Source organism: Agelaius tricolor, unplaced genomic scaffold, assembly GCF_023055355.1.
Source record: "Agelaius tricolor isolate 1412-34295 unplaced genomic scaffold, bAgeTri1.0.p SCAF_2, whole genome shotgun sequence".
Lineage (NCBI taxonomy): Eukaryota > Metazoa > Chordata > Aves > Passeriformes > Icteridae > Agelaius > Agelaius tricolor.
In genome coordinates this window covers 35,641,404-35,668,775 of record NW_027269262.1, presented here as the reverse complement: position 1 = coordinate 35,668,775, position 27,372 = coordinate 35,641,404, and the positions used below count along the sequence as shown (strand labels likewise).

At 43.7% G+C, this 27,372-nt stretch overlaps 1 protein-coding gene across 6 annotated transcripts in view; it reads left to right on the top strand.

Moving 5' to 3' along the window:
• Window positions 1-10,149: 10,149 nt before the first annotated feature.
• Window positions 10,150-27,372, top strand: part of CARMIL1 (capping protein regulator and myosin 1 linker 1) — a 189,684-nt gene continuing 172,461 nt past the window's right edge. For 4 of the 6 annotated variants that reach the window (XM_071456069.1, XM_071456052.1, XM_071456061.1 and 1 more), the window contains exons 1-2: window positions 10,150-10,734; window positions 14,554-14,651. In XM_071456069.1, coding sequence (XP_071312170.1) covers window positions 10,695-10,734; window positions 14,554-14,651 — 138 coding nt within the window. In that variant the 5' untranslated portion in view covers window positions 10,150-10,694. The remainder of the gene's footprint in view (window positions 10,735-14,553; window positions 14,652-27,372) is intronic. The other 2 variants (XM_071456078.1, XM_071456084.1) reach the window with 2 other exon arrangements.

Genomic DNA, 27,372 nt, shown 5'->3' with positions numbered 1-27,372 from the left:
GGCTTTCCTTCCACAACCTCCTCATATTTGTGGCTTATCTCAGGAATTTTACAAGTGTTTTTCCTTCTACTGCTTTTAAAGTGCTCCCTTGTTGCTGCTGGCTTCATTTTGCCTCTGCGGCAAAATGTCCAGCGATGTCATGGTACTGGAGAAATTCTCTGAGCACCCTTCACTATGCAAGGGAGGAGAGACTGAGCATGCCTAGGCTTAGTGTAAATTCCAGAAATAAACTGTGCCAGGAATCCCTCTCAGCCCTGGAAAGCAAACATTGCATTAAAAAGCTGCTCCTGGATTTGAGCTGCCAAGTGCCAGCTAGCAAACAACTCTCCATCACTGCATAGTAACTAAGGTGCTCCACAGACCCTTTGAAGGCTAAGAGAGCTCATTAGCATAGACACAAGCTACCACATGCTCATCCTTCTTATCACCCAGTAACCCAGGTTTGGGTTGGAAGAGACCTTAAAGATCCTCTAGTTCAACCCCCTGCAATGGGCAGAGATGCCACCCACTCGACCAAGTTGCTCAAAGCCTCAGCCAGTCTGGCCTTGGACACTTCCAGGGATGGGGCATCCACAACTTCTCTGGGCAAGCTGTTTCAGTGCCTCATCACCCGCACAGTAAAGAATTTTTTCCTAATATCTGATCTAAACCTACCCCCTAAATGTTTAAAACCACTGCCCCTTATCCCAGTCCATGCCCACTATGTGCCTTTGTACAGGTCCTCCCTTCTCTGGCTTTCCTGTAAGCTCCTTTTGGGTACCAAAAGGCTGCTATATGGTCACCCTGGAGCCTTTTCTTCTCCAGGATGAACAGCCCCAATTTCTCAGCCTGTCTTCATAGCAGAGATGCTCTAGCACTCTAATAATCTTCATGGTCCTCCTCTGGACTCACTCCAACAGGTCCACACCTTTTCTGTGTTGGGGATCCCAGAGCTGGTCTCACTACTCATCACGGCCATTCAAGTTATTAACAGAAAAACAGCCTTTCTCTTCCCGCATGTGGTGGGGCCATGTTTCTCCTGCTTTTTTAAAGCTACTGATGTAAATTTTACCTCCTTTTTTTTTTTTTTTCTGGTAGCCAGAACACCTAACTGGGATCTGAAGTAATACCCTCAGTCATTGGTAGACTTCCTTGCAGTACCCTGAGGGACACCATAAATGGCAAGAACAGTTTCTTGCCCAGTTAACAAACCAAAACCTCTCAAAACATTTGGTTCAGTAGTGGCATTAGTCCCCAAATACCAGCCCTCTTAGGAATTAAAAATACAGCTTGGAATTAATAGCCTAAAGATACCATTTTTCACTGAGACTGAAATGGCCATATGTGGAAGCAAACCTACTCAGAGGAACATATGCGTGTGTGCTGATGAAAGGAGGTTGTGTGTGTTGGTGATAATCCTATTGCACAGGATTTTTCTTCAGGCTCAAAGAGTGATGATTTGAATATGAAAAAAATAGCAGTTTTAAAAATAATTTTCTCCAAGTCATTGATGAAGTATATCCATCCAGAAAACCTGATGTGACCTCAACTTTATTGTGTTAATCAACTCTTATGTTAATATCCTGTTATGGCCAGACCCAGAAATGGAAATCTCATTTTGCCAGTAAATTCCTATTACATTGCAATACCACATCTGATGCTGTATTATATTAGAAACATGCAGCTAGGACATTCTTAAAGTTTGTTCACATTGCTTTCCCTGCTTGCTAATTCCCCTCTATTTCATTTGTAAAACTTTCATAAGCTGTCCAGAGATGACCGGTGTTCCTCGTTTTATTTTATAAGACATCTAGGACAACTCGAGCACTCTGGAAATGGTAAGGACAGCTCTAGAAAGATCTCATCTTTGTTGTCATGAATCTAGAGATAACTGTGGATTTTCAAGGTGGGTGCAAAGATGAGTGCAAAAAAAACCCCAAAAAAGGGTCCCCCCACATAATACTGTACCAAGCTGAGCAATTCTCCAGTCCATGACAAAGACCAACATAATTTTAGTTTAGAACACCATTCGGCAAGAATTCTGTAAATGGTTTACCAACATAAGTGTGCAGAGGTTCTCAGACTATATTGTGCAAGCTCCTCCATGGGAAGAAGCTTGTGCAAAGGGAGAAGTACCATACCAGCTATTACTGCTACAGGACACATCAGAGTTCAGGTCTAGTGTGTGAAAGGAGACTCCTGCATGTTCTAGCCACATTCTAAACTTTTCCAAAAGTGGCTGCAATTCAAAAGGTTGATAGCTCAGTGTACCTAGAAAGTTTGTTTTCCACTTAAAATTCCCATGTAATTGCTGCTAGTGTTCTCTTTAGTCGCTATATATTCCACCTTTTCTGGTCCCAAAGCAGTACAATCCAAGATGACTTTTCCTACACATTTCTCACCCTTTCCCCCCTGTCTCTCAGGCTATCACAGTGTGAGCTGGAGAGTTATATCTCACCATTTAGGCTTAGCATGCTCTCTTAAAGGCTCTTGACACACCATATGGTCAATGACCTCTCCAGAATCTGCTGCTTCTGAGAATGGTTTTTGAGATTTAAAGAACATTTTTTGCAGCAGAGGTTGCTAGGTTGAATGGAAGGCATTGGTATTGATGGAAGGACTGTTAGTAGCTTCTGCAGGGGAAGAAGTAAGAATAATAACAGCTGAGAGAGAAGCTCAAACTACTAAAAAGGAGAGAGAATCATGCTCAGTTTGAATTTAGGTCAGAACTACTTCACATTTATTTTTATACAGGTTCATTTCATCCACTTCACTGCTACAAAGAAAATCTGTCTTCTTCAGTTACCTCAGCCAGTACATCTAATGTCTGTGGAGTTTCACCACCTCGATTAAAGGTACTAGTTAATATCACAGGGCTGGAAACCAATCAGGGAGCATTGATTTATTAAGCTGAAGTTAATGGTAAGAAAAAGAGGCTTGCCAAGACATCTAACATCCCCAGTAGAGATGAGATTTCACATACCCTAAAGATGGTGAAGGTTGCCTTAGTGACATGTGACCCAAGTAGCTGCAATGTTCACATACCTATTTTAGATGCTTTAAAATGTTACATTTCCATTCAGTATCTTGCTCAGTGTATTCCACGTGTTGTTAGTATTGCCTTGTACAGAACAGAGGAAAACAGAATGCCAGTATAGAGAGTTCATTTAGGAATGATCTGCTTTTGCCCCTAGTTCAGCATCTCAAGTTATACAAATTCTAAGTGTCTAAGTGTGATGGGATATGCAAAGGATTATGCTTTCATGAAAGAGAGCTAAGTAGCAGAAGCAAATGAGCTCTTTAGCAACAAACCTCCTGGTTTTACACAAATATGCCAGCTAAAAATGTTAGAAGCAAGAGGAATATGGAAATAGATGATAAAATAATCATAGCATCGTTTAGGTTGGAAAGGACCTCCAAGATCATCAAGTCCAACTGTTAACACAGTACTGCCCAGTCCACAACTAAACTGTGTCCCTAAATGCCACAACTACATTTAAATAACTCCAAGAAGGGTTACTCCATCACTTCCCTGGGCAGTCTGTTCCAATACTTGACAACCCTTTCAGTGAAGGAATTGTACTTAATTTTCAATCTAAACCTCCTTCCTGCCCAGGACAGGCTTCAGTTATCACATCACCCACCAATTTCTCCTCTGCTTAAAAACAATCTGCCCAGCAGGTACATTCCCTAGTTGCCTTTCTTTCCAGCTTTGTCTTCCACACACTCCAGGACCCTCCTAGACTATTTTCTCTTTGCTGTATTTCCAGTAGACATCTGGTAAGTTGAAGTCTGCCACAATTACAAGGTCCAGTGGTTGTGAGACTTCTCCCAGCTGCTTACAGAATATTTTATCTGCCATTTCATCCTGGTTCTATGGTCCATAGCAGGCTCCCATCAGGATATCTGCCCAGTTGATCTTTCCCGATTCTTACCCATAAACATTCAACCCTATCATCACCATCACTAAGCTCCAGACAATCAAAACACTCACCAACATACAGGGCTACCTCACCACCTCTCCTTCCTTGCCTACTCCTTCTGAAGAGTTTGTAGCCTTCCATTGCAGCACTCCAGTTGTGCAAGTCATCCCACCATGTTTCTGTGTTGGAAATTTGTCATAGTTTTCTTGCTGCACCGTGGATTCCGGTTCCTCCAGTTTATTGCCTGTGCTGCATGCTCTGGTGTAGACATACCTCAGCTGGCTTATTGGTCCTGCCACCTTCCTCGAAGGAGAAGCCCTATTTCCTACCTGACCATTGCAGGCACTTTTGTGTTTTCTGACATATCAATGGCCCTTGCATGGATCTCCATCTTCTCTCTCCACTGAGACAGCAGGCAAGGACCTTGCTAGCACTCTGTCCCTCAAACACTGGCATGCTCTTCCCAGACTTATCTCCAGTGAGCCTCGTTTTATCCCTTTCCCCCTCCAAACACAGAGGAGTAACCAGAATTTTTCTGAATAGATTTTTTAATTTTAAGAGTTTCATGAGGCATCAACTGCTCTTGGTAATTCTCTTCTTAACTCTACCATCAAAGTATGCCTTATCAAAACATACATCTTTGCTGCTGCATTTATATTCACCCTATTTAAAATCAAGACAAAATACTTTTTTTTGAGTGCAAGGTACTGAAATAATCATAGGAGCATACAGAGGAAAGGGTTTGAAAAGACTCAGTCATAGATAACAACAGGAGTCTACTTACAAAGTCTGACATTTTCTTTACCACACTAGGACTGATGTAGGACACGCATTTCTCCCTATGAATTTTATATCAACTGGTGAAATGCAAAGAAGGCATCCAATCATCCAGCAATATAAGATATATTTATCATTGTGCAATTAGCTAGCTGCTTGTTTTCTGCTCTTTTCCTAACTAAAGGTTCATGTCAAAAGATCCCTAAGTCCTGGAATAGCTACAGGTTTCCAAACATACGTGATCAGTGTGAGGGGCCTAAGTATCACATTTAATGTTATCACCAGGCATAAAAAATGAACAGAAAAATACATAGTGGGTAAAAAATTTAACAAACAAACAACTGGAGAGATCCCAAAACCGGAAGTGCTATAAATTATTTTCAGGCTAAATGGAAATAAAGCCAGCATGAATGTGTAGATTTCATGAACAATTGGGCTCAGAAATAATTGGAAGCATTTTCTTAATTGTGCTTCATGTACTTCCATAGAATGGCAGATTAGCTGCCTTTTGGTCTTCAAAATGCCCATAATAACTGCAGTGATTGAAAAGAAACACTTCCTCAAATGACACTACTCTAGGAAATGCCTGGCTGGCTAGTACTGTGGCATATGAGACAATATGGCCCTGTTCTGTCTGCCTTCAACCAGGACAGGAAACAGAATCTATGGGATTGCACAGGCATAGCTGAAAAAAGCGTTCACCCCTTAAAATCTCTTAGAAATGCAACTGGCAAACCTGAGTAGTTTATACCTACAATTATTTTTTTATGAGACATTCTGTCTTTTACAGGATGTTCCAGGCTGTGAGGCAGCTTTGCAAATCAGATTGGATCACCTGGTTTCTCCCACCTTGATGCAGCAGGATGACTCCAGGGTGTAACCTGAATGTCAGTCTGACACCTGCTGTTGGCATCTGAAATCTTTTCACTGTCTTCAGGAGGATCATTCAATTGATCATTTCCTGATGTTGATAGTATCATTCTACTGCTTCTCAGGAAAAAAAAAATTAAATTCTTCAGTGCTGAAGCCATTATACAAGGGCCAGAGAAGTTGCCAGGGAGGACATGCAACATTTGAGACTATAAATACCCTGCCTTATGACAGTGTACAGGGCTTGGCAACAACTCATATTGACACCTGCCTTATCTGCAGGAGATGACAGGATTTAGGCTGAGAAGGAGGACGAGGGCAGCAGACAGGCAGGGAAACAGGAATTTGTTATACTGTATATCAGTACAGCTTGTGAGGTGCCATTATAATATAGACCTGCAAGAGGTGGAGTCAAAAGTCCATCAAAAGTTACTTTGTGCAATTAATGGTTAACCTAATGCATAAAGGCTGCAGTTTTAAGGACATTTCCCCTCCACAGCCCTTTCTGCGTCAATGTCTTCTGAAGCTCTTAGTGCCTCCCTCCCTGCTCTGTTACTGTCAGTTAAATACAAGCTCTGCATGCTGCAACATCCCCTGCAGCCATCTAACCCACACACAATCCAGCCCACTACTCTCGTCAGCATTTCTGTCATGCCAGGAACTACAACAACTTGAGCAGCCTTTAGAGAAAAAGTATCTTCAACAAAGCCACACATCCCATTCTTTTGGCAGACAAATCAGTTATCCTTTGAAAAACTTTTAAAATGACTTCAAAGATCTCCTGCTCTGGCAGAAGATTATGTAGCCTTTTTCCATCTCCATGTGCCTGCTGCACATGTGATATGCAACCTTGCAGTGCTACTGCACTGCTCCAGCTACCTGAAAGGAGGTTGTGTTGAGGTGGGAGCCGGTCTCTTCTACTGTGCTACAGTGAGAGTACTAAAAGAAATGATCTTAATCCGAGACAGGAGCAATTCAAATTAGATACTAGAATAAAATTTTCATTGTTAAGATGGTCAGACTTCAGAATAGGCTGGCCAGGGATGGTGGACTCACCATTCCTGGAGGTGTTTAAGTGGCATCTGGATCTGGTGCTGGGTGATGCAGTTTCATGGTTTAGGGGTTTCAGTGGTAGTGCTGGACTGACAGGTAGACTGATGATCTTAAAGGTCTCTTCCTACCCTGATAGTTCTATGATTTTGCTGGAGTGTGATCCTAACTAGGGCACCTACATTGTGATCATTTGCCTCAGTGCCCCTAAAGTGAGGTTACAAGGCTCAGCAAACATAGCCAGGGCTGCTTGGAAGCAGCCAGGTTATGAAGTGCACCTGAGAGTTAGGGGAATGCCACTGAAATCAGACAGGAAACCCATCTGCTTCTGGTGTTGCAGTTTAAATTGGGCACCTCCTCAGCTGTGCCAATGTGCATCTATTGGCAGGCAAAGAGGGATAAAGGACAATAAAAATTCAGCTACTGAAATGACAAAAGACCCCTTTCTGCCCCCTTTGACTAATTCAGGTTACAAGACAGTAAAACAATTTCTCACACTGGTACAACATGGAAAGGGGTAAACAGCCACAAGTGGATACAGATGACTTACCATAGGGAGCTGAACTTCTTCATGCATCCCTGCCACTGGGAAAGATGCCAGTGACACCTGCATCCCTGCTGAACTGACTAGGGAGAGTAAGGATCAACAGGAAAGGATGAAAACCACACCTTCTTACCAAGCCAGCAAACTCTCCATGGTGAGGCTTTACCTATAAACTGCAGGGAAGAGTCTCTGGAGACTCTGGGAGTTAATTGTTTGGGATCTCTGCAATGGCGGTCTAGTCCTCTCTGCACTGGGACATGGACCCTTGGGATTAGAAATACCCTTGTATTGACAGACCAGACTGTAAATTGACACTGTGATTGTGTCAATACCTAGGCATTACTGCAGCTGGAAGAGCAGGAGCAGCAGCCTGCTGGGCAATCACGTTCTACCTCCTGACTAGGGAACAAGGAATGGGAAACCATGAATTTTGCTGTTTGAATCTAGTCTTGGAAGCACTAATCCACCTGAGTTTAGTTTGTACCTTCCCTACCTCAAACCAGGTCCAGTCTGCCAAGCATTAAGACAGGAATTATACAGCAGCCTTAGCAGTAGTGCTACTTCATTGACCTGTAGTGCTGCTCATTAAAAAACACAAATTAAAAAAAAAACCAACCAAACAAAAAAACTGCTGCCATCCTACTACAAGTTACATTCTGTTGTCTTCTATTGTAAGAGTTTCATACCACCTTGGTGTTTCTCAAGAGCACTCTTTCTTCTTCACAAAGTCTCCAACCAACCCCAGATCCCCTCACAACCAGCTAACCCACTCTTTTATAGCACTCTTCTTCTCATTGGTTACAGCTGTGGCCTGTTAAAGTCAGGCCTGTTCCTAATCTTTGATAATTGGCCCAGCTGCAACTCCTTAGGGGTAAGATTACTTTCTACGCTATCTTTATTTTCTTATATTCTGTCCCTCTACAAAAAGCCCTGCCTTGCTGCCATCATTCGTTCTTCTTTTCTTTTTTTTCTTTACAAAACTTGGGCTCACTGTATGTGTCAGCTCATGGTAGGAAACTGGGGTGGAGGAGGTGGTAGCAGTATTCTAGCAGAATGCTACAGGTAGGTATGGAAGGAGCTCATCATTTTTGCAGGTAGCCTGTGGATGGCTGGCAGCAGCCAAAGAGGCAAGGTTCATGCTTCAAATACTGTGTCAGAAACAAGACAGTGGGGTAGTAGCGTAAGAAACTGTCATGCTTAAGAGGTCATAGATCCTAAAATATATATTATATATATATATTTTTTTTTGTAGAGCAGGTGAATAGTGATGGAATAAAATTTATCTTTCTAGAAGTTTTAGCTGATAGGGAGAATTAGATTCAATACATAAGTAATTATATGAAATTTTATGGCCTTTCTTATGTGGACTTGATGGTTTAACTTTTCCCTCCTCGCTCTTACAAAAGATTTGAAATTCGCAATTTTATTTTTTGTTTTGCTTCCTGCCAGAACAAAGAACCCAGGCCCAGGTTCATTGGTGGAAGTAAGCCTATGTGTATCCAGTGTCCAAGAAATGCAGTTTTCTCCTGAGCCATGAGGAAAAATTGGCAGAAAAGGAAGGAAGAGGTCAGCAGGTATTTTATGTTCATCATAAAAAAGATGCAGTTACAGTAAGGAAAAGAGAGCAGAGGAGAGAAGGAATACAGTGCATTTCATTGAGAGATATATATTCATATCCAGATAAGATTGGTTGACATTGCTGTATGTTAAAAACACACAGCTTACTTTATTCTTTTACTAATATAGTCATTTTTTGTTTATTTTCTTTAAAGGATATGTTTATTCTATACGTGTAAACTGCAAACTGTAAAGATTGTAAATCGTATCCATCTCAGTAGTAATGGTATCTGTGTTGGTAAAATCACCTCTGACAATTTAGAGATCTGGTTAGTGTCAAGAAAAAACATGATACATTCACTTGGTAAGTGACACCAACTTCAAAGTGGTCGTGTTTCTTCTGAAGACTATGGTATACAGTAGTCTGTGACACACAGGAGTGCAACAGTGTGGTACTGTACCAGCAAAACAACTCTTACTGGACTCATATTGTTGCTGTCACTGAAAGCATTTCAGATTTTTTAATTAGACATAAATGACTTTGATCTCCCAGATCCACCACACAGTTGTAGAGTGCTTGAAATATGAGGTTTATGCAGTAATCCACCCCTTTAGGATGGAGGATGACCAATCACGGTCCTGCTGCAGTGAAAATGATCCTTTCACTGAAACCAGGCATCACTACCAGAAGCAAGCCATAGGATTTCTTGGGCTGCCGAGCCTCTTCCTTTGCTCTCATCCAATAAGCATCTTTTTGTGTTTATATTTATGAGTGCAATTAGATAGCTCATGTGCTGTGTTTCTATAATGTGGCTGTTACCGCATGACAAAAACCCTCGATGGCAAAGTGCAACAAGCAAAATGCTGCAACTTGTGGATTTTAATTTGGTCCTGAGAAAGGAGGCATGTATCTCTTCAATGTAGCACAGGCTCAGCAGCACCGAGGCTCCCTGCACAAGGAGTTTGCTAAGCCGTCCCCAGCCATGGCGTTATCTCACAACAGGTGCCGAGGCAGCCGCCGTCCCCCTGGAGATAAGGTGACGGAGCCAGGGAGAGGCAGATGAGTTCTGGACCAAAGGTTAGCCTCCTAGGTCTCGAAGTGACCCAGCTTTCCTGGAAGGGAATCGGGCAATCCCTTTCCCAAGGGAGGCCAGGACTGACCTGACAATGACAACCACCCCCTTCGCACCACAAACCCGTTTTAATGAACCCAGAAGAGAATTCCCGAGGGGCGAAGGCTGAGGGTGTAGCTGCGGAAGGCACGGTCTGTTGGGGAGGGCCGGCGCTGCTGCCGCCTCAGGTGGTACCCGGCGGCGGGGCCGGCCCAGGCCGGTGTAGCGCCGCAGCCACCGGCAGATGGCTCCCGCCACAGCGCCGAGCGGCGGCATCGGCCGAAGGAGGGGCCGGCGTCGCTGCCGCGCTAAATCTCCGAGCCCGCTGCCCTCCTCCTCCTGCGTCGCCGCGATGGCTTCCTAAGGGCGATGCTCCCGGCCGCCACCGCCTCCCCGCTCTGTCGCCGGGTGCTCGGTGGGCGCGGGCGAGCGGGCGGCTCCCGGCGGCTCCCGCGCGGTTCGGGGGCCGGGCCGGGGCCCTCCCGGGGCGGGGGCAGCCGCCGCCTCTCGCCGGTGCCGGGCGGGGGAGCCGGGCGGCGCGCAGGCGGGAACGGGGGAGCCGGTGCGGGGGCCGCCGTGAGCCCGCAGCGCCGCGCCTGAGGGCCGCCTGCGGACCATCCATCCCTCCCGGGAAATGCCCCTCCTGGCCGCGCCGGCGGCCGGGGGCGGCATGTAGCGCGGGGGCGGGAGAAGCCCCTTCCCTCCGCCCGCGCTCGCCGCCGTGCACACACCCCGTGCTCCGCAGCGAGGCGCACGGCCGGCCCTCCTCCTCCTCCTCCCCCGCCCGCTGGGTGCATGCCCGCCTCGCCCGGCGCAGGGACGGCGCGCCGCTGAAGCAGCCCCGCCGCCGGGCACCCCCGGGCGCCGGGCAGCGCCGCCGCCATGGCCGAGGAGAGCTCCGACGTCCCCAAAGAGTTGATCGGTAAGGGACGGGGCATGGCGGCGGGGATGGGGGCTGCGGGGTCCCGGGCGAAGGTGCTGCGGGGGCAAGTTTGGAGGCCGCCGTGCGCGGGATGCAGCGCTGCCGGAGATGGGGCTGGGGGGAATCCGGGGATGGGTCTGTGGAGCCGGGGAAGCGCCGCGGGGGCTGGCCAGGGAGCCCGGGGGGCTCCGCTCGGGGCTGGAGGGACTCGGAGGAGCCGGCGGGGGGCGGCGAGGCCGCGTTGCTGCGTGCGGGGAATGGGCGGGCGGGGGCTGCGGGGCTGCGGCGGGCAGGGGAGGCGGCCGCGGGCAGGGACTGAGCCCTCGGGGGGCCGCGGCGGGGCACGGTGTGTGTCCCCCCTCCGGAGCGGTGTGTCCGGGGTGCCGGCAGGCTGCGAGCGCTGGCGGACGCGCTGGGAAGCTGCCCCGGCCCCCCGCACTGCCGCCCGCCCGGGGCACGTCCTCGGTGCGCCTCAGCCTGGCGGCACGGGCTGCAGCTCCACTCGGTGCTTTTTTATTTATCCTCCCGGGTTTTGCCTAGTTTAAGACTCGTTTTCCCCTGGATGGAGGAGGGAGGGAGGGTATTTGTAATTAAAGTTTTATGGCCCCGTGCACACGAGCCTCCATCCTGCATGGTTTACGCTTAGGAACTCAGTCACAGGTGATGGCGAGGACCCTGAAAATGCTGTCACCTCTTTTGGGGAGCTTCCAATAAATGGATCGTTACACAGGCGGCGTGTGTGTAACCAGTGTCATTTGGGGATAACAGGTCTGATGCTCCAGGCCCTCAGCTACCTTGTTGAGGCAGAATTTCCTTTGGTTTTGCCTGTTGAAGAGCTATCTAAAGATCTCACCAGCATTGTAATAATTTAAATGTTGTCTTAAGGACAGATGGAAACAGAAATTTGTCAGGCAGCAAGGTATACACGGTGTTGAATACAATCCTTCAAACCGTAGTTAGGTAATTTACATTGTTGCATTTCCTTCAGTTTCCTCAGCAAGTGATTTTAGCATTTATCAAATATAAGTAAAGTTTGGGTGGACATTTGCAGCTGCTGCAGATATTTTTTCTGTAGAGTCAAAATAGCTCTATTTTGCAGTCCTTTTGGTCTCCAAACCATGTGGATTACAGAGAGATTGTAGTCTATAGCTTGCTGCTAAGAAATTATGAGCTGGGAAGAATTCTAGGAGTAGCTATGGTTAAAACCATGCAGTTTTCCTATTTCAAAGTGGCCAGGCATGTTTGAGTGCTAATACACAGTATTTCTTACTTACCATGGGTCTGCACTCTAGTGTTGTAGGTGAGGTGTGCTGCATACTACAGGGGAGAATAAGGTGAGCACCTTCACAGCCACCTCTGGTGGCTTTGAACCACCTTAAGAATTACCCCCCAGCCCTGGTGCCCAGCACTCACTCAGCTTGATTTGTCAAGGGCTATTTGAGGTGTGGGGATCTGTTCATGTAGATTGGTTTAATTTCTAGCAGTATTTTGGTGTCTGCATGTTAAAATTTAACCTCTAAATAGGTTCTTTGTAATAACCATGTTTTGAGAGCAGGGGTAGGAGTGGGGGTAGGACTCCTACCCCCACTGGGGGTAGGAGTGTTTGAGCTGCAGTTTTTGTTCTGTTACTCACTTCCCGTGTGACCTTTGTCAGGTCTCGTAGGTCATAGTCTTCAAAGAAACTCTCTCTTACTGCTGGCTTGCCTGGATCCACTTCTCCCAGGTGTGGATGTCTGAAGCCTCCAGCATTAGAAAAGTGAACCTTAATGTTTATTATGTTTCCATCTCTCAGTCTGAAAATTTATTTTGAGTCCACTTGCCACCCAATGTGGAAGGAATTGTCTTCAGTATCTATGAAATCTCTATCTTAGCTCTTTGAAGTAGTGTTTTTAGCCCTTTCAGGTAGATAGAGCCTTGTGAGGAGCTGACATCCTGATGATGCTTTGTGCAGTCTGGGGTCCCAGGCCCCTTCTCTCCCTATGGCTTGTTGGAGTAAGAGTGCTGTAGCTGAGGGCTTGCAGTCATTCCCATTTCTGCTGTGTGGGACACGTGGGACAGCAAAGGGAAGCGTGCCTCTCCATGCAGGTGTGTTAGGAGGAAGTCCTCTGCTAGATGTAGGCACCTGGAGCTGTTTGTGGGAGAGGAGAAGCCAAAGAGCACAGGCTGCACATGGAGCTAAAGCAGCAGAGACAGCAGCAATATCTTCTGCAAGGAGACAGGACTTGATGAAAAAAGACTCTGTGATCAACCTGCTTCTGAGTTCCCGAGTGGGGGCAGAAAGACTGGAATTGGGCATTACCCATGGGAGAGGAAGCCTTGGGAGAGCAGTTCACATCGGGCTGGACTTTCCCCCGGGTTCTGCTCACCTGGCTGCTCCAGGATCTCGCAGCCTGGCTGCGGACCAAGCGGTTGCTCTGGGAGCCGGCCGCGCTGGCTGCCTGCCACCGGGGCTGCCGCGGCTTGGGACAGGCTTCTCGCTGGGCAAGCCGCTGCTACCGAGGAGCTTTTGTGTCCTGATAGGAAAATTAAAATTCCTGGGGAAAACATGCCGATTCTGCAGAAAGAGCTCTTTCGGGTGAAGAGTCTCTCTGAGCAGCCACGTTTCTGACTTGCACACCCTTCTGCCCCGCAGGCAGAACACAGTGGCCTGGGTTAAACATCCAGGCTTAATAAATGGTGTGTTGTTTGTGCTAACGTCTTCTGACTACCGAATGAAAATTGTGCAGAAAAGCGCTATACAGAGCACTATAATTAAAAGCCTTAGGAATAGCCTATTATCTTTCATTTTTGCTTTTAAACTTAAGCGTGCCCGAGGGCAAAGTGTATGTGTCTGGGGAGGGTGGAGAGTTTCCTTTTACAGATGCCTGTTGTTGGGCTGAAAATAGGTTAATGTGTTTAAAAGATTTCTTTCTCATTCCCTTTCAGTGGGGGCTGGAGAGCGAAACTTGAAACTTACGGAAAGTGCCAAATTGGCTCTTCTAGATGAACTCCTCTGTTTATCTCTCAATTACATCAGTGTCAGTAGTTGTATAAGCTTTCTAGACACAGTTCCCTGTGTGTCTGTTCCCTTCAGGCCAGGGTGCAAATGTTCAGGGGAAAAGCTGGTTCGTGTCATAATTGGCAGAGACTGTGTATACATGTGTGTGCATGTACATATTAAAACGTTATGGCAACTAAGGTAGCTTCGGTGCCGGCACTATGGATTGGCTACATTGTTGCTGGGATTTGGACCAAGACCAATTTTGCCTCCACAGCATCCTCTGCATAGCTGCCAGGTGTTACTATCTGGAAGTCTGCTTGGTTTGCTTTGCTACTTCAAAGCACAGAGTGTAAAATGTGTGAACAGTTGCTCTTCCATTGCCTGACCCATTTAGCCTCCTTGATATTAACAAGAGGTTGAAATTTGTGCAATGCAAGGTGCTAATTTGCTTTAGTAAGCTTTTCAGGTACCAATAATAGCAGTGAAGAATTTGTTTTATTTTCCCAGAATGGAGCTAAGCAGTGCTGTGGCTTGTCTTGGGAATGCTTTTGATATGTAAGTAGTGCTGGGAAAAAAATACCAAATTGTGTTTGGAATCCAGGCATATGACATCAATAATGCTATCATAATAGATACAATTTATTGTGTAGATGGCATACTTGGAAAATTGTACTTTTGTTAGGTTGTGTTTAGTACTGGTGCATCTGCATGAGACTTCCATGAGTGCAAGCAGTTGGACAACATAGCTCTGAGTCTTTCTGAAAACTCAACAGTGGCATCTGTTGCCTTCTTGTGTTGACACTGAAGGTATTTAATGAAGATATTTTCTTTTGTTTCAGAAAGTGTCAGGGATGTTATTGGGAGGAAAATCAAAATTTCTGTCAAGAAGAAAGTAAAGTTGGAAACCAAGGGAGATAAAGTGGATAACAAAATACTGGTAAGTGCAATAGAATGGCTCAGATTACAAATGCAGAGGAAAAGCCAGTATCTTTTCAGAATGCATTAATTCTCCTCTGGAAGTATTCTTTGAACTTTCTGTGTGCCATTAAATGTCCATGTGATTTATTTTCTTACTTTTTCTTGCTTTCATGGTAGCCTGCATAGGGTTGGTGTGCAGCTGTGTATGTGTACACACACTTGTTTATCACTGAGTTATTTTTCAGAGTTTTGGATATTGTGTTGTGGACTGATGATAAAGCAAACTATTATTGGAACCTGTTCTAAAATATTCTGCTGCCTTTGCTGGTTAGGTTTCCTGTTTATATCCATAAGAGTTTTAAGTGGCCGAGAAATGCAAAATGAAGTGTGTAGAATTAATTTTGAGAATCTGAAGCTGTTATGCAGTGAAGAGCAACAGTAAAACTGTTGGGCTTTTTGAACTCAAATGACTATTTGTGTTTTTTGGTATTCTCAACATGTTGAGTCTTACATCTGCATTTTAAAATAAATGCTTAATGTGTGGGATTGTAAATTGCTCTTAAAACTGTAATGGAGGAAAGTGTCAAATTAATCTCACTTAAGTATGCTTTCCTGTTTTCTCAAGAATAGTTTTGCTGGTCTCTCTTGATAGGAAGAAAGCTGTGGTAATGAGCTGCTACATTTGCATACTATCTTGAACACACAAAAAGACATGGAACTGTATTTCCTTGCTCTTTTGATACATTTCTATGAGGAGAACTCTTAGAGTAAAAAGCACAATTAAATACAATGCTGCCATAGTATTTTGCAAGATATTTGAAATTTTGTGTCTTGTGTTCATGTGTTCCATATTTGAAAGTTTTGTTTTCAAAGCTGTTATCACAGATATTAGGTACATTCTCCATGCAAATGTGCTATTTTGTCTTTCAAAACCACAACTTTTTAATCGCTTCTGAATTATCTTCTTAAAGTACAATCCCTGGGCATTAAGACTGTAGATAATGGCTCACTTTTCTGTGAGAGCCACTACTTAAAGAAACGTGAAATATTTTCTGTTTAATATCTACCCATGTTATATCTAGTTCCTTGATTTACAGTTTCTGTACTGGAAATAGATTGAATATGTGAATGATGATTGATTGTCTCTATTTATTTGAAAGCCATGTTTATAGGGAAGGCTGACAGGTTTCACTGAAGTAGTTACACTTGATTGGCTTTTGGACTTACATGGAATCATAACTATTATCAATACTGAAATATATTGTGGAAATACTGAAATACTGTTCTGAACTGATGGGATCAAGAGAATGTCAAGCTTTGAATCATCAGTGAAGTTTCTGAGGGATGTACTACTTGGTAATAAAATGCCTAAATGTGCCTTGGGTGTTTTTTCTCTCTTTAATCTCCTAAGCTCTCAGGTGGGGCCTTTCACCTTCCATGACTGAAGAGGTACTGAAAGGGAGAGAACATTTCAAAGGTTCATGAGTTAGTGAGCACTACTTGTGTACATACATGTAGGTTTCAGTGCACAACATAAGTGTTTCAGGGGAATGATTTACTGGATGTTGTCTGGTATAACCACTTGTTCTTTGATGCAGAAATGCAGGAGATTTATATTGGTGGGGGAAAAGAAGTTTTTATTCTCAGAGAAATTGATTATATTGACTGCTGGAATTGGATTTTGTGTTTTCCTTTGCTGTAGAAGGAAACTGCAAATCACTAAAGATGCTTTTTTTACAATGTTTGTCTGACTGTGTAAATCTTTATGTGGGATTGTTTGCTTTGAGTTTTTTGTTCATTTGGGTTTTTGGGATGCTTTTTGTCATTTTGGGGAGTTTTTTTCTTTTTTGCAGAGGTGCTGAATGTTGTCTGCTGTGGCAAAGGCCTGTAGAGACTGTGGTTGACTTTGGGGATGCAAAGTTCTATGAAATGCAGAATACTCTGAAAAAATTATGCCAGAAACACTTCAAGTTTGGTACCTTAAATTAATGGAGACTTTGTGGCCTTACTGTGTCAGCAGAGTAACACTTCTTACCTGTTTAGTAGAGGACATATACCCTTCTCTCATCAAAAGAGTGACACTGAAAATAAATAACCTTGCTTCAGAAGTGAGTGCTTAGGATGCTACAGGAAATCTGCCTGCAAAACAATGATTTTTTGTACTCTGAGCTAGAACTGAAAGGTTTTCAGTAAATAATACATATGGCCGCGTTCCGACTGGTGCGGGTAAAACCAAAGTTGCTGTGCCTTGGGTGAGCCTGTCAAATGGAATGCTGAATGAAGTACTGGCAGCAAAAGCAGCTCAGTAATTGAAGACTGTATCCTTAAGTGAACGCACCAGTGGGCTCAAATGTGATTGCATGGGCAACCTTCATGCCAGCACTCCTTGACTCCTGAGAACTTGGTTTTGAAACATTAATCTTCTGAGTACTTTCTCTTGAGTGCACATGTGGCAATGGATTGTTTTGAGATTTTGGGTGGAATTTTATTAGTAGTTGGGTGTTTATAAGCAAGTTAGGTGCCATGCTTTGGGTGTAGCATTTAATAAGGAGAAAATACTAGTTGCCCTCATCGAGGTAACCCCAGAGCTGTTGTGAAATGTGCTCATGGCTTTAGAGGAGGTTAATCACAGAGGCTGGCACTGAGCCCTGACACCCAAATCTGTGCTTTAATTGAATGATCTCTCATCCTTTCTTCCTAGGGAAATTCAGCAAAATCAGTACCACTTTGAGCAAAGGAGATTATTTAAAAATGACTGCACTTGGCAGGTAACTGTAAAAACATTTGACTGCTGGCCTTGTTGTTCACAGTGTATTCAAGGTACGGAGTAGTAGAATATGAATGTAACCATCTGCTTAAATCACTCTGTTATAGGAAGGTCATCTGATAATTAAGATGGAAATTAGAATCTGAGACAACAGAAAAAACAGTGCAGAGCCCTTGGTGTTGCTTGCAATAGGATCCCAGTATTAAACTGGTGAAGTTGGAGGATAAAAACCATGCTGTAGGGGGATACAGTATGGGTAAATGAAGGTGGTATAGAATGTAATCTTATCCCCTAAATGGTTGCAGCTGGTTAATTACTAAAGATTAGGAGCAGGCCTGATGTTGGCCACACCTGTAGCCAATAAGAAGAGTGTTACAAAAGAGTGGATTGGTGGGAACTGGGGTCAGTTGGCTACTGCGAGGACAAGGAAGAGTCTGTGCCTAGAGGAGCTGTCTACAAGAAACATCAAGGAGGTATGAAACTCTAGCAATACAGAACCTTTGCAATATAATGACAACACCATGCTTGCCTTAAGATGCTTTGGGATCCTAGATTTGGGTGCCAGAGTTTGGAAATTATTTCTAGGAATTTTGATATAAACCAGATTTTTTCAGTCTGCACAAGGAGTTTGCTGCCTCAGTAATCTCAATCTGCAGTTATTTAGTTTTTCAGTTAGTCATAATGATGCAAAACAGTAAACATCATGAGCTGCTGAGTTGCCTCTGGTCTGCTGGCACCAAATCTCATGTGTTTGGGCAGCAAATGGGTATCCAGCCCTGAAAAGGCAATAACCACCTTGAACAGGCAGAAAAATCAGTCCTCAAGTGATTAGGGCTAAATCCTAGTCCCATCTGGGTACTCTGGCAGAGCCAAGTTGCATTGGGGAAAGTGAGGAAACATGCAGGCATATGGGAGACCTTGAAAGGTGCTAAGCTGCCCACAGGGTGGGCAGAACAGACATTGTGGGGCTCCCCAGTGGGACACAGTCCCACTGTGGGCCAGGGAGACACTCAGCAGGACTGGGGTGGCAGCTGAGCTCCAGTGGTGACAGCACTGCAGTGACCCACAGCTGGCTCTGTAGGGTGGCCTCAGCTGGGAAAGTAACTGAGTGCAGGTGTAGCTGTGGTGTTCTCAGGCCATAGTTGAGTGCCAGAGCTGAAGCAAGGTGGGGAGCCCTGGTCCAGGCTTGTTCCTACCTTTGGGGTCACATACCTGTGCTGTGTTGGCTGCAGGCAGCCTAGCTGTGGCAGAGCCCTTGAGCAGGCTGCTCCAGGTGGCCCTCAGCCAGAGGCAGAGTACTCCTGGCAGGAGTGGACTCAGCTGTGTTTGGCTTCGATGGGATGCTCACCACTGTATTTTGATTGGGTTAAAATAGATAGAGACGTCACTCTTTTCTAAGCAGCAGAGGATCGCTTTGGTTTTGTGTGATTGTTTTGTTCAAACCTGTTTTTTTATGAGGACAAGGTTGAAGGCATCATGCTGAGTGCCTGTGGTGTTTCTCCTCACACTGATAACTTCTGATCTTCTCTCCAGTTTCAGCTTAAGCTGATGGGTATGGAGAGGTCTCAGTTGTGATAAGAGGGAAGTGGGGGGAGACAGCCAGAAAAAGAAGAGAAATTTTACACCTACTCCCTCTCTCCCTCTTCTGAGGCCTCCACCTTTTGCCACCATAAGGGATCAGGCAGAATGCCCTGTTGGTGTCTGAAATACTTCAGTATTTTCTTCTTTTTTTTTTTTTTTATCCAGGGGCCTCAGTGATTATCAGGTTATCACATGCAGACAAATGCTTTTAGGGACTGGGCTTCTTCTTAGCTGTGGTGTTTGTGGTGCTGCTTTTCCCCCACCCCAAAATAGCTGAGATATCTGTATATAATTTTGCTGATGATTTCCGCCTGCCTTTTCTTTCTCTCAGATTTATTGTAATTAGCAGCAAAGAATGAGAAGTTAAAATGTGAGCTAAAGCCAATATAAATGGCTTTTATTTCACATGGTGAAATAAATGTGACGAACTCCTTATGAAATATTGATGTTTTTAAGAGTGGTTTGTGATAGGCTGGAATTCAGGATTCATCTTATTTTTTGTCTTCACTATTAGAAAAAGAGAATATTCCTGCTCTAGTTGCCTTTGAGATTAGTTTGCCTTTCCAAAGTAGTGCTATTTTAGACATAAAAGATAAGGAAATATTGCAAGTGGCCATGCTGTCTATATGTTTGGTCAGGTTTCTTTGCTTTGTTGCTGGGTTTATTTTGATTTTTTTGTTGTTGTTTTTTCCCTAATCTTAAGGCTATAGAATAGTGTGATGCGATGCAGTGACCAAAAGCACTTTATTAGGAAATCCCATTGAGGAGTCTCTGTTATGCTTCTGCCCTCAGTCATTTATATTCTCTTTGTTACAATATCACAGTGTTACTTCTGAAACTGAGACAGTTGCTTTGGCAGGTGGCTCTCCCTAAAATGTATTGTATGCCCAACATAAATACACTGGGAGCAATTCATATGTCCTTGTCACTTTCTCTGGGACATATGTTTCCATGGGCTTTTAAAACAAAAAGCTGAGTTGACTCCTGTCAAAGAAGTTTATATTTTTTCTGTGCACATGGTCTGAGATTTCACGTTCTGCTTCTAAAGCCTCTTATAAAGACTGGAATTGTATTTAAAAAATAAAGTCTATCTGTGTTTACTTTCAAAGAAGCAATTATGGCCATTTTGTATGCTCTCCATGTGGCTTCTGAACACTGCTTGAACAATGTGGTTGACTCTTGTGAAGCAACAGAGAAAAGCCTGAGCTCCTGTGCCTGTTCAGCTATCAGGATGGCAGTCTCTGGATGGAGGCAGTAGTATTTTGCACTGCCAAAACTATTTTGGGATTAAAAGCTCTGGTGCTTGGTTTCCATTGCTCATCTTTTGTCTCGATCCATCCGTGATATTCAGTTTGAATAGAGATGAATTTCACTTCCTGCCTTAAAAAATATGCACTTCTTTTAAACCACTGAGAGCATGAAGCTCACAGGGTTGTCTAAGGTTGGTTTTACATAAAATGTGTGCAATCTCACACGTTATATCATGACAGCTGGTGTGTGATAATGATGTTAAATAGGGACATTCTTTAAAAATAATGGTGTTTCCTCTTCCCTGCCCAGAATATTGACTGTTATGACATATATCTTAAGTGTGTCTTTATGAAGATGAAAGGAGGTAGGTGTTGGTACATCCCTCATGTCAGGAAATCTAAGTGAAGTGAGGTAGGGTAATCAAAAAATACTTAGATGTGAAAATGTATTTTAATACATTTACAAGGTGTGTCTTAGAAAGCAACTGAATTGTGGCCTGTAAAATTGCTACAAAAAACTGAAATAAGGAAAGAACTGCAGGAAATAGAAATACTAATTCAGTCATGCAGTTGCATATGTTTCCAAAATAGGAAATATTTTTTAAAAATACACACGTGCAAGTTTCACTGAAATTTACATTTTTGTTATACACGGATCCATAAGGTTACTTTTAACTGGTAGGAAGATTTGCGAACCTAGCATTCTGGAGTACTGTGTCCAGCTCTGGGACCCCCAGCATAAGAAGCAAATGGATCCACCTGCTGCAGTGAGTCTCCCCAGGGATTCTGCCCCTCTACTCCATGCTTGTGAGACCCCACCTGAAGTGCTGTGTCCAGCTCTGGGGCCCTCAATGCAAGGACATGGACCTGGAGTGAGTGCAGATGAGTACCTTGAAGATGATCAGAGGACTTGGGTACCTCTCTTATGAAGACAGGCTGAGAGAATTGGGGGTTTTCAGCCTGGAGAAGAAAAGGCTCCAGGGAGACCCTACTGCAGCCTTCCAGTACTTAAAGTGGGCTTATAAGAAAAATAAAGTCAAATTTTTTAACAGCACCTGTTGTGCTAGGAAAAGGGGGAATGGTTTTGAACTAAAAGAGGGTTAGTTTAGACTAGATGTAAGGAAGAAATTTTTTATGATGAGGGTGGTGAGACACTGGAACAGGTTGCTCACAGAAGTTGTGGATGCCCCATCCCTGAATGTGTTCAAGGCCAGGTTGGATGAGGCTTTGAGCAACCTGGTCTGGTAGAAAGTGTGCCTGCTCCTGCAGGGGGTTGGAACAGGAGGACTTTTAAGGTCTCTTCCAACCCAAACTGTTCTATGGGTCAATGATTCAGTCGTTCAATGAATTGCTGATAGTGCATGAAAGTGTAGAAATTCAAGATGATTTCTTGCACCTTGAGTACTGTGTGTTCTTTCCATGCTTTGGGAGGACAGAAATGCAGCTTGTTTGTTCTCCCTTTCTTCAGCTCTGGACAACTGGTACAGGCAGGGAAAGGAAAGAAAAAGGGACTCCTTTTTCAGTGCTCTTAAAGCACCTGCTGTTGTCCTGGCTCATGTACTTTGCGTTTACACACTCACCTGCAGTGTTCTGGAAGGAGGAAATGTGGACATGATCTCACTCAGCATGTTCTGGTTTTCTGTGCACAGCTCTAACAGTTGTAGGGGTAAAAAAAAAGGGTAGGAGGCAGGAATCTGCTGTGGCTCTGAATTGATCGTGGAATCTTTCCTCCTGTCAATTTTTTTGTAACCCAATTAGAAAGCATTTCCTTTTTAAACTGCCACACTCCTCCTACTTCTCTTGCTGAATATATAATGCACCCAAGTGGTTTGTTAATGTGCTTTTGCTTTGAGAGGGCCTGACTCCTTGCCACCATTATTTATGAAATAGAGCCTTCACTGAAAGCAAGGATTTTCACTGAAATCTGTGCATAAAACAGGCAGAAGACTGATTATTACTAATTATATAATTTCTCTAAAGCTGAAAATAAAAAATGAGCATTGGGGTCAACTTCTTGTCTCACTCACTCTTTGCCATTGGTGGCTTTTTTCCCCAAGAAAGAGAAGACTTGGAGGAGAACAGAATGTGTTCTTTGGTAGACATATATTTGTGAGGGGTTTCTTTTTTTTTTTCTTTTTTCCTCTTACAGCTTGTTTCATCTGCCTGACTTACTTTAAGAGAAGACTTCTCATACAGAGAATGTGGTTTACTTTGGTGTAAGTAGTGTGAAGGAGGACACAGTAAACTTGAGAATGGCTGCAAGGGCTCCTAAGTGAAAAGTTAGTGCCGTGTCATGTGAAAAATGCTTCTCGTTGCTCAGAGTCCCTTCTTCAACCATTCTTGTGGTGGAAAAATTGGTGAATGCCACTGATTTGTTTAATTATTAAAATACTTCAGCTTACCTAGAATTCTTTTTTTTTCTCATGTAGTAATGAGGAGTAGTAATTTAATTCTGTGTAAAGCAATTACAGGCCCAGGATATAAAATTATCCTTAAATTTAGCTGCTGCTAGTGGTGCTCTGTACATCTACCTTGAATCCGCAGGCTGATTTCTGCCCTTGGTCCTGTCTCATCTCTCCCCATTTCTGAAACATCTACTCTGTGTCAACTCATGAGTGATATCTTTGTCTTAGTGATAGCTTCCCTAATTTGATTATTTCAGATGACAAACTGTTAGGATGCCAAATGTAATTATAAGAGCCAGATTCTTATAACCCTACACTCCTGGAACAGATTTAACCAAATTAATTGGCCTGTTGGATGAGGGAAGAGAGACCCTGCCTCAGGGAGTTAGGGGTGGTGCAGAATAAGATCTGAATAGCTGTGGCATGTGAAATATAAAGCTAGGACAACAAAACAAGTTTCTGCTGTGAAGCTCAGAGAAGGAGTGACGTTGCTGATGTTAATACAAATCAAAAGGGTTCGTGGTTCCTGTGAGGCTACTGGAAAAGTGTTCACAGATAGAAACTGTTGTCAAGTGGGAAGTAGCTCTTCTTTGAACAGGTTGCATTTCTGGATCTTCCTTGCAAAGTGACCTTTATAAAAAAAAATAAGTACAAGAACTCTGGTCTGGACCTGAAAGTGTGTGTGGAGGGATAGAATGTAAGAAAATAGTGCAGAAGGCAGTCTCACCCCTGAGGAGTTGCAGCTGTACTGATCACCAAAGATTAGGAACAGGCCTGCCCTTAATAGGCCACAGCTGTGTCCAATAAGAAGTTGAGTGCTACAAAAGAGTGGGTTAGTTGGGTGAGGAGAGAGTTGGAGTTTGTTGGCTGTGCTGTGAAGAAGAAGGAGTCAGTGCTGTGAGGAGGTGCCCATGAGAAATCACCCAGAAGGTATGGAAGATTTACAGTAAGGTGACAACAAGTGTGGGTGATGTGCAGCTTATCCCTTTGGCAGACAAGTGACATTCCTATCCCTGCGTAGAGCAGTAGGCCTCTGTGACAGTAGGCTGGGCCTCAAAGTGTGCATGTGGAGATGGAAAACAGAAGAGGAGATGCTGGGTCTATATTCCCCTTAAGATTTTCATCCTGCCTTGCATTTGGAAGTGGTGCTTGTTCCTATGCTTTGTAGATGAGTTGATAACTATTTTTCCCCCTTTCCACAGCTGAAGCAGTGGTTAGCAGCATGCTGCCTGTGGGGTAGACAGTGGTCTGTTTGGGGTGTCTGGAAGCACTCTCTTGGCCAGAGCTTAGGAAGCTGAGGTCCTTTGGAAAAAGCCATTTCCACTTTGTGCCTCAAAGATGCTTGCCAGAGGCATGTCTTTATGGAGTAGCCACTTAAGGCACATGTCACTTGAACTGCAGTCATTCCTTTGTACTTAAGACTTGGTTAAACCACTGCTTTTGTAGAACTCCATGAAATGTTGAGGATTTGAGTGAAGTTACAGACACCTACTTCTTGGGGCCAGGGAGCAAAGCAAGAGGGTGAGATAGCTGCTGCAGAGCAGCTTCTACTCAGATTTGATTAGAGGAAGTGAATGGCTATTGACCTCAGTCTGAATTGGGAGACAGGGCACTGCTGTGTTTGTTCAGGGTCAACCTTTGAATGAAAAGGCTTCTCCTTCTCTGCCTTGAAGACCGCTAGTAAACTATTCACACAAAACTATTGATAGAGGGGAAAGCCTTTCAGAGGCTCATCTCTTAACAAACACTAGAGGCTGGTGCTTAAGAATGATACCTTTTACAGCCATGTATGTGAGCCTCTACGCCAATGTGGAGCTGAGGAGCCTTAGGAAGGGAGCAGTGAAGGTAGGTCAAAGCAGATGTTGGGATTTTTAGTGCAGCTGGCTTTAGATGGCAATCTCTTCTTCTGGTATTTATGACGTTGTAAGTTAATATTTGAAGAAATATTAGCTTTGTTAGAAATGTTAGCTTTGTTAGGTACCGGTGCTTTGTTGAGTAATAATTTCTGCCACCTTGGTAAGTTTCTTAATATCTCAAAACTAAATTATGCATTTATTGTTATAGCATGAAAAATGAATTTTAAATGTAACAAGCAGCTTTCTTGACTGTTATTCTTCACATCTGCACTTTGTCAGTGGCAGAAAAGCACAGGCTTTGACCTTTCTCTTTTCTCATTATTTTAGCACCAAGAAGGTGCTAAAATCACTGCATTTTTGGTAAAGCATTTTGATGTACTCTGTGTCCAATTGTTGCATACACTGTGGGTATCTTAATGCTCTTCCTTTTTACTGTCCTTCCACATCATCTGCTTCAAAAAGTCCCTGGAAGCTTTCCTGTGTGTGGATTGCTGTCAGGACTGGAGTTTGCTTTTTAGTTTAACCCTTCTCACTCTAGTATGTCTGTTTTTCTAGCAGCTCATATTCCCCCACTTCTGTTCCCGAATATCCCCAAATTCCTCAGTATCCCTGCAAATACAGGAGTGATGGACTGAACATGATGCTGCTATGATAAAAAGTATTGTAGGCTGCCATAAACTTACTGTATACATTTTTATCTTGCCTTGCAAGCCAGGTTATCCACTTCCTTGTACAGTTTAATCAAAGTCTGTGCTAGGTCTATGTTATTTGTGTCCTGGTGGTAGTTTTGTTCAGGCAGGACATTATAGTGTTCTTTCTAATTTGGCTTTAAGTTCTTTCCACCTTTCCCAAGGCAGCCCTCTTTGGTTAAAAAAACCCCACCATTAAAAAAAAAAAAAAACAAAACCCCAAACAAACAAAAGCAAAGCAAAACAAGCAAAAACTCATCATTAAGCCCCAAACCAGCTGCTAGCATCTCAACCAAGTGCTGTGCAAATTCTGCTTGTCCTGAGGGGAGGCAAGGATGGACACAACTCACTTGCATTGCTCTCTCCACATTTCTAGGTACAGGAGCAGTTGGGCTGAGAGAAGGGAGAAAGTTAAAAGAAAACAAGTAAGGAACTGTAGTATAACACTGCAATTTAAATGTAATTAGCTGGTGCGGATGGTGCCAGAGCAGTGTAAAAGATTGTAAAGTAGCTTTAAAAGGGTTTCATCTGTGAATACAATGCTTTGTTACCCAAGTTTTATAGTTCTATCTCTACTTTGGGAAGACATCCTCTATGAGACTTGACTCTGCTGATGGAATTTAACTGTATTTTATATAATCTGTAATATTTCCTTCACATGTGATTTCAAAGCCAGTTTTCTACCATTTACTTGCTCAGCTACACCATGTTGGCAAACTGCAGAAGAAGCTGCATGAGGATTTTCTTGAGGTTCTATGTAGGCATGTCAGCTGAAGTTTGGAAAAGCTGCTTATCTGCAGAAGAGTGTGTGGTCGGTCTTTAGCCAAAATGCCAAGAAAATTCTTCAGGAGTGATCTAATACTGCAGGGATTTAGGGTTTTTTTGGTTTTGTTTTTCTTTTTTTTTTTTTTGGTTTGTTTTGGTTTTTTTGGTTTTTTTTTGCTTGGGTGGTTTTTTTGTTGGTTTTTTTTTTTCACATTTAAACTGTTGCTTGGTTTTTTGCTACACTGAGTACTACTAAAAAAAGCTAAGAGGTGCAGCTAGCTCTCAACTCTCACAAGTTGCATATTCAAATGAAAAGATTATAGATGGTTGCAGGTTTAATGGTGATACTGAAAATACGTTGCCTTTTTGCCTTCTCATTGTTAAACTATCACCCTTTCCAGCTGAGAAAGATTTCTGAAACTGAGAAAATGCTTATTGTAAGCCTTGGAAATATATTCCTCCATGTTAAATATTTTGAAAATGTTTAGCCAAAAATAGAAAACCTGAAAATACTAATTTCATGTGATATTTCCAGTGTGATGCAATCCTTTTAATGTATTTCCTGTAATGTTATTAGATGGTCCTGCTATTGTTTATATGTGTGTGAAATTAAAATTCTGCAGGTTTTTATATGGTATTAGTGTATCACAATGTATCCTTAATGCAATTTTAGTAGGTTTTTGTTCAGCCTGAGGGCTTAAGTCTGCCCCAAATACATTATTCTTCTATTTTATTTTTTCCATGTTTTCTCTTATTTTTCTACTTTTATCTTCCATTGTTTATTTTAGAATATTCCTTATGTTGCTTTTTCTGCTTGGAGTGTCTGCTTCCTCTCACCATAAAGAAAATTGCATACAGTTCTTTGATATCAAGACTGGCCTTAAGGACATACTTGTAATTGAAGGAAATATTAGCAGGTCAGCTTCTGGGCCTCCCCTTTCACCTCTTAAACTGCCCCAGTCTCCCGCTGCTCTCTGGGTTGTGATTCCTACCATGTCCATGGTGCCTCTTCCTTGAGCTTGGAGCAGCATGAGCCTTCCGTGGAAGGGGTCAGGGAATTGTGCTTGACACACAGCACTGAGAATCAACTTTCCTTTGCCTTTCCTGGGAGCCAGAGCTGCCTGGGGCTGGTGCTCTGTGCCTCAGAGCAAAGGCAGGGTGGTGCCTGGGAGGAGGAATGCCCTCATGTGTGTACTTTGAGATGTGCTGCAAAGAAAGCTTTGATGTGCAGTAGCCTCTCTGTTTCAAATCCACAGTGTTGGCTGTTCCTTGTGTAATTTGTGCGGGGGAGCTGGAAGAGGCTGGACTGTAGTGGGGGAGGAGGTGTCTCTGCTTGCACAACTCCTTCTGTAATGCTAGACCTCTCTCTTGCCAATGCAGGAATCTGCATGGTGCTGCTGGGCTCCAGTTGGGAGGAAGGGATTCAC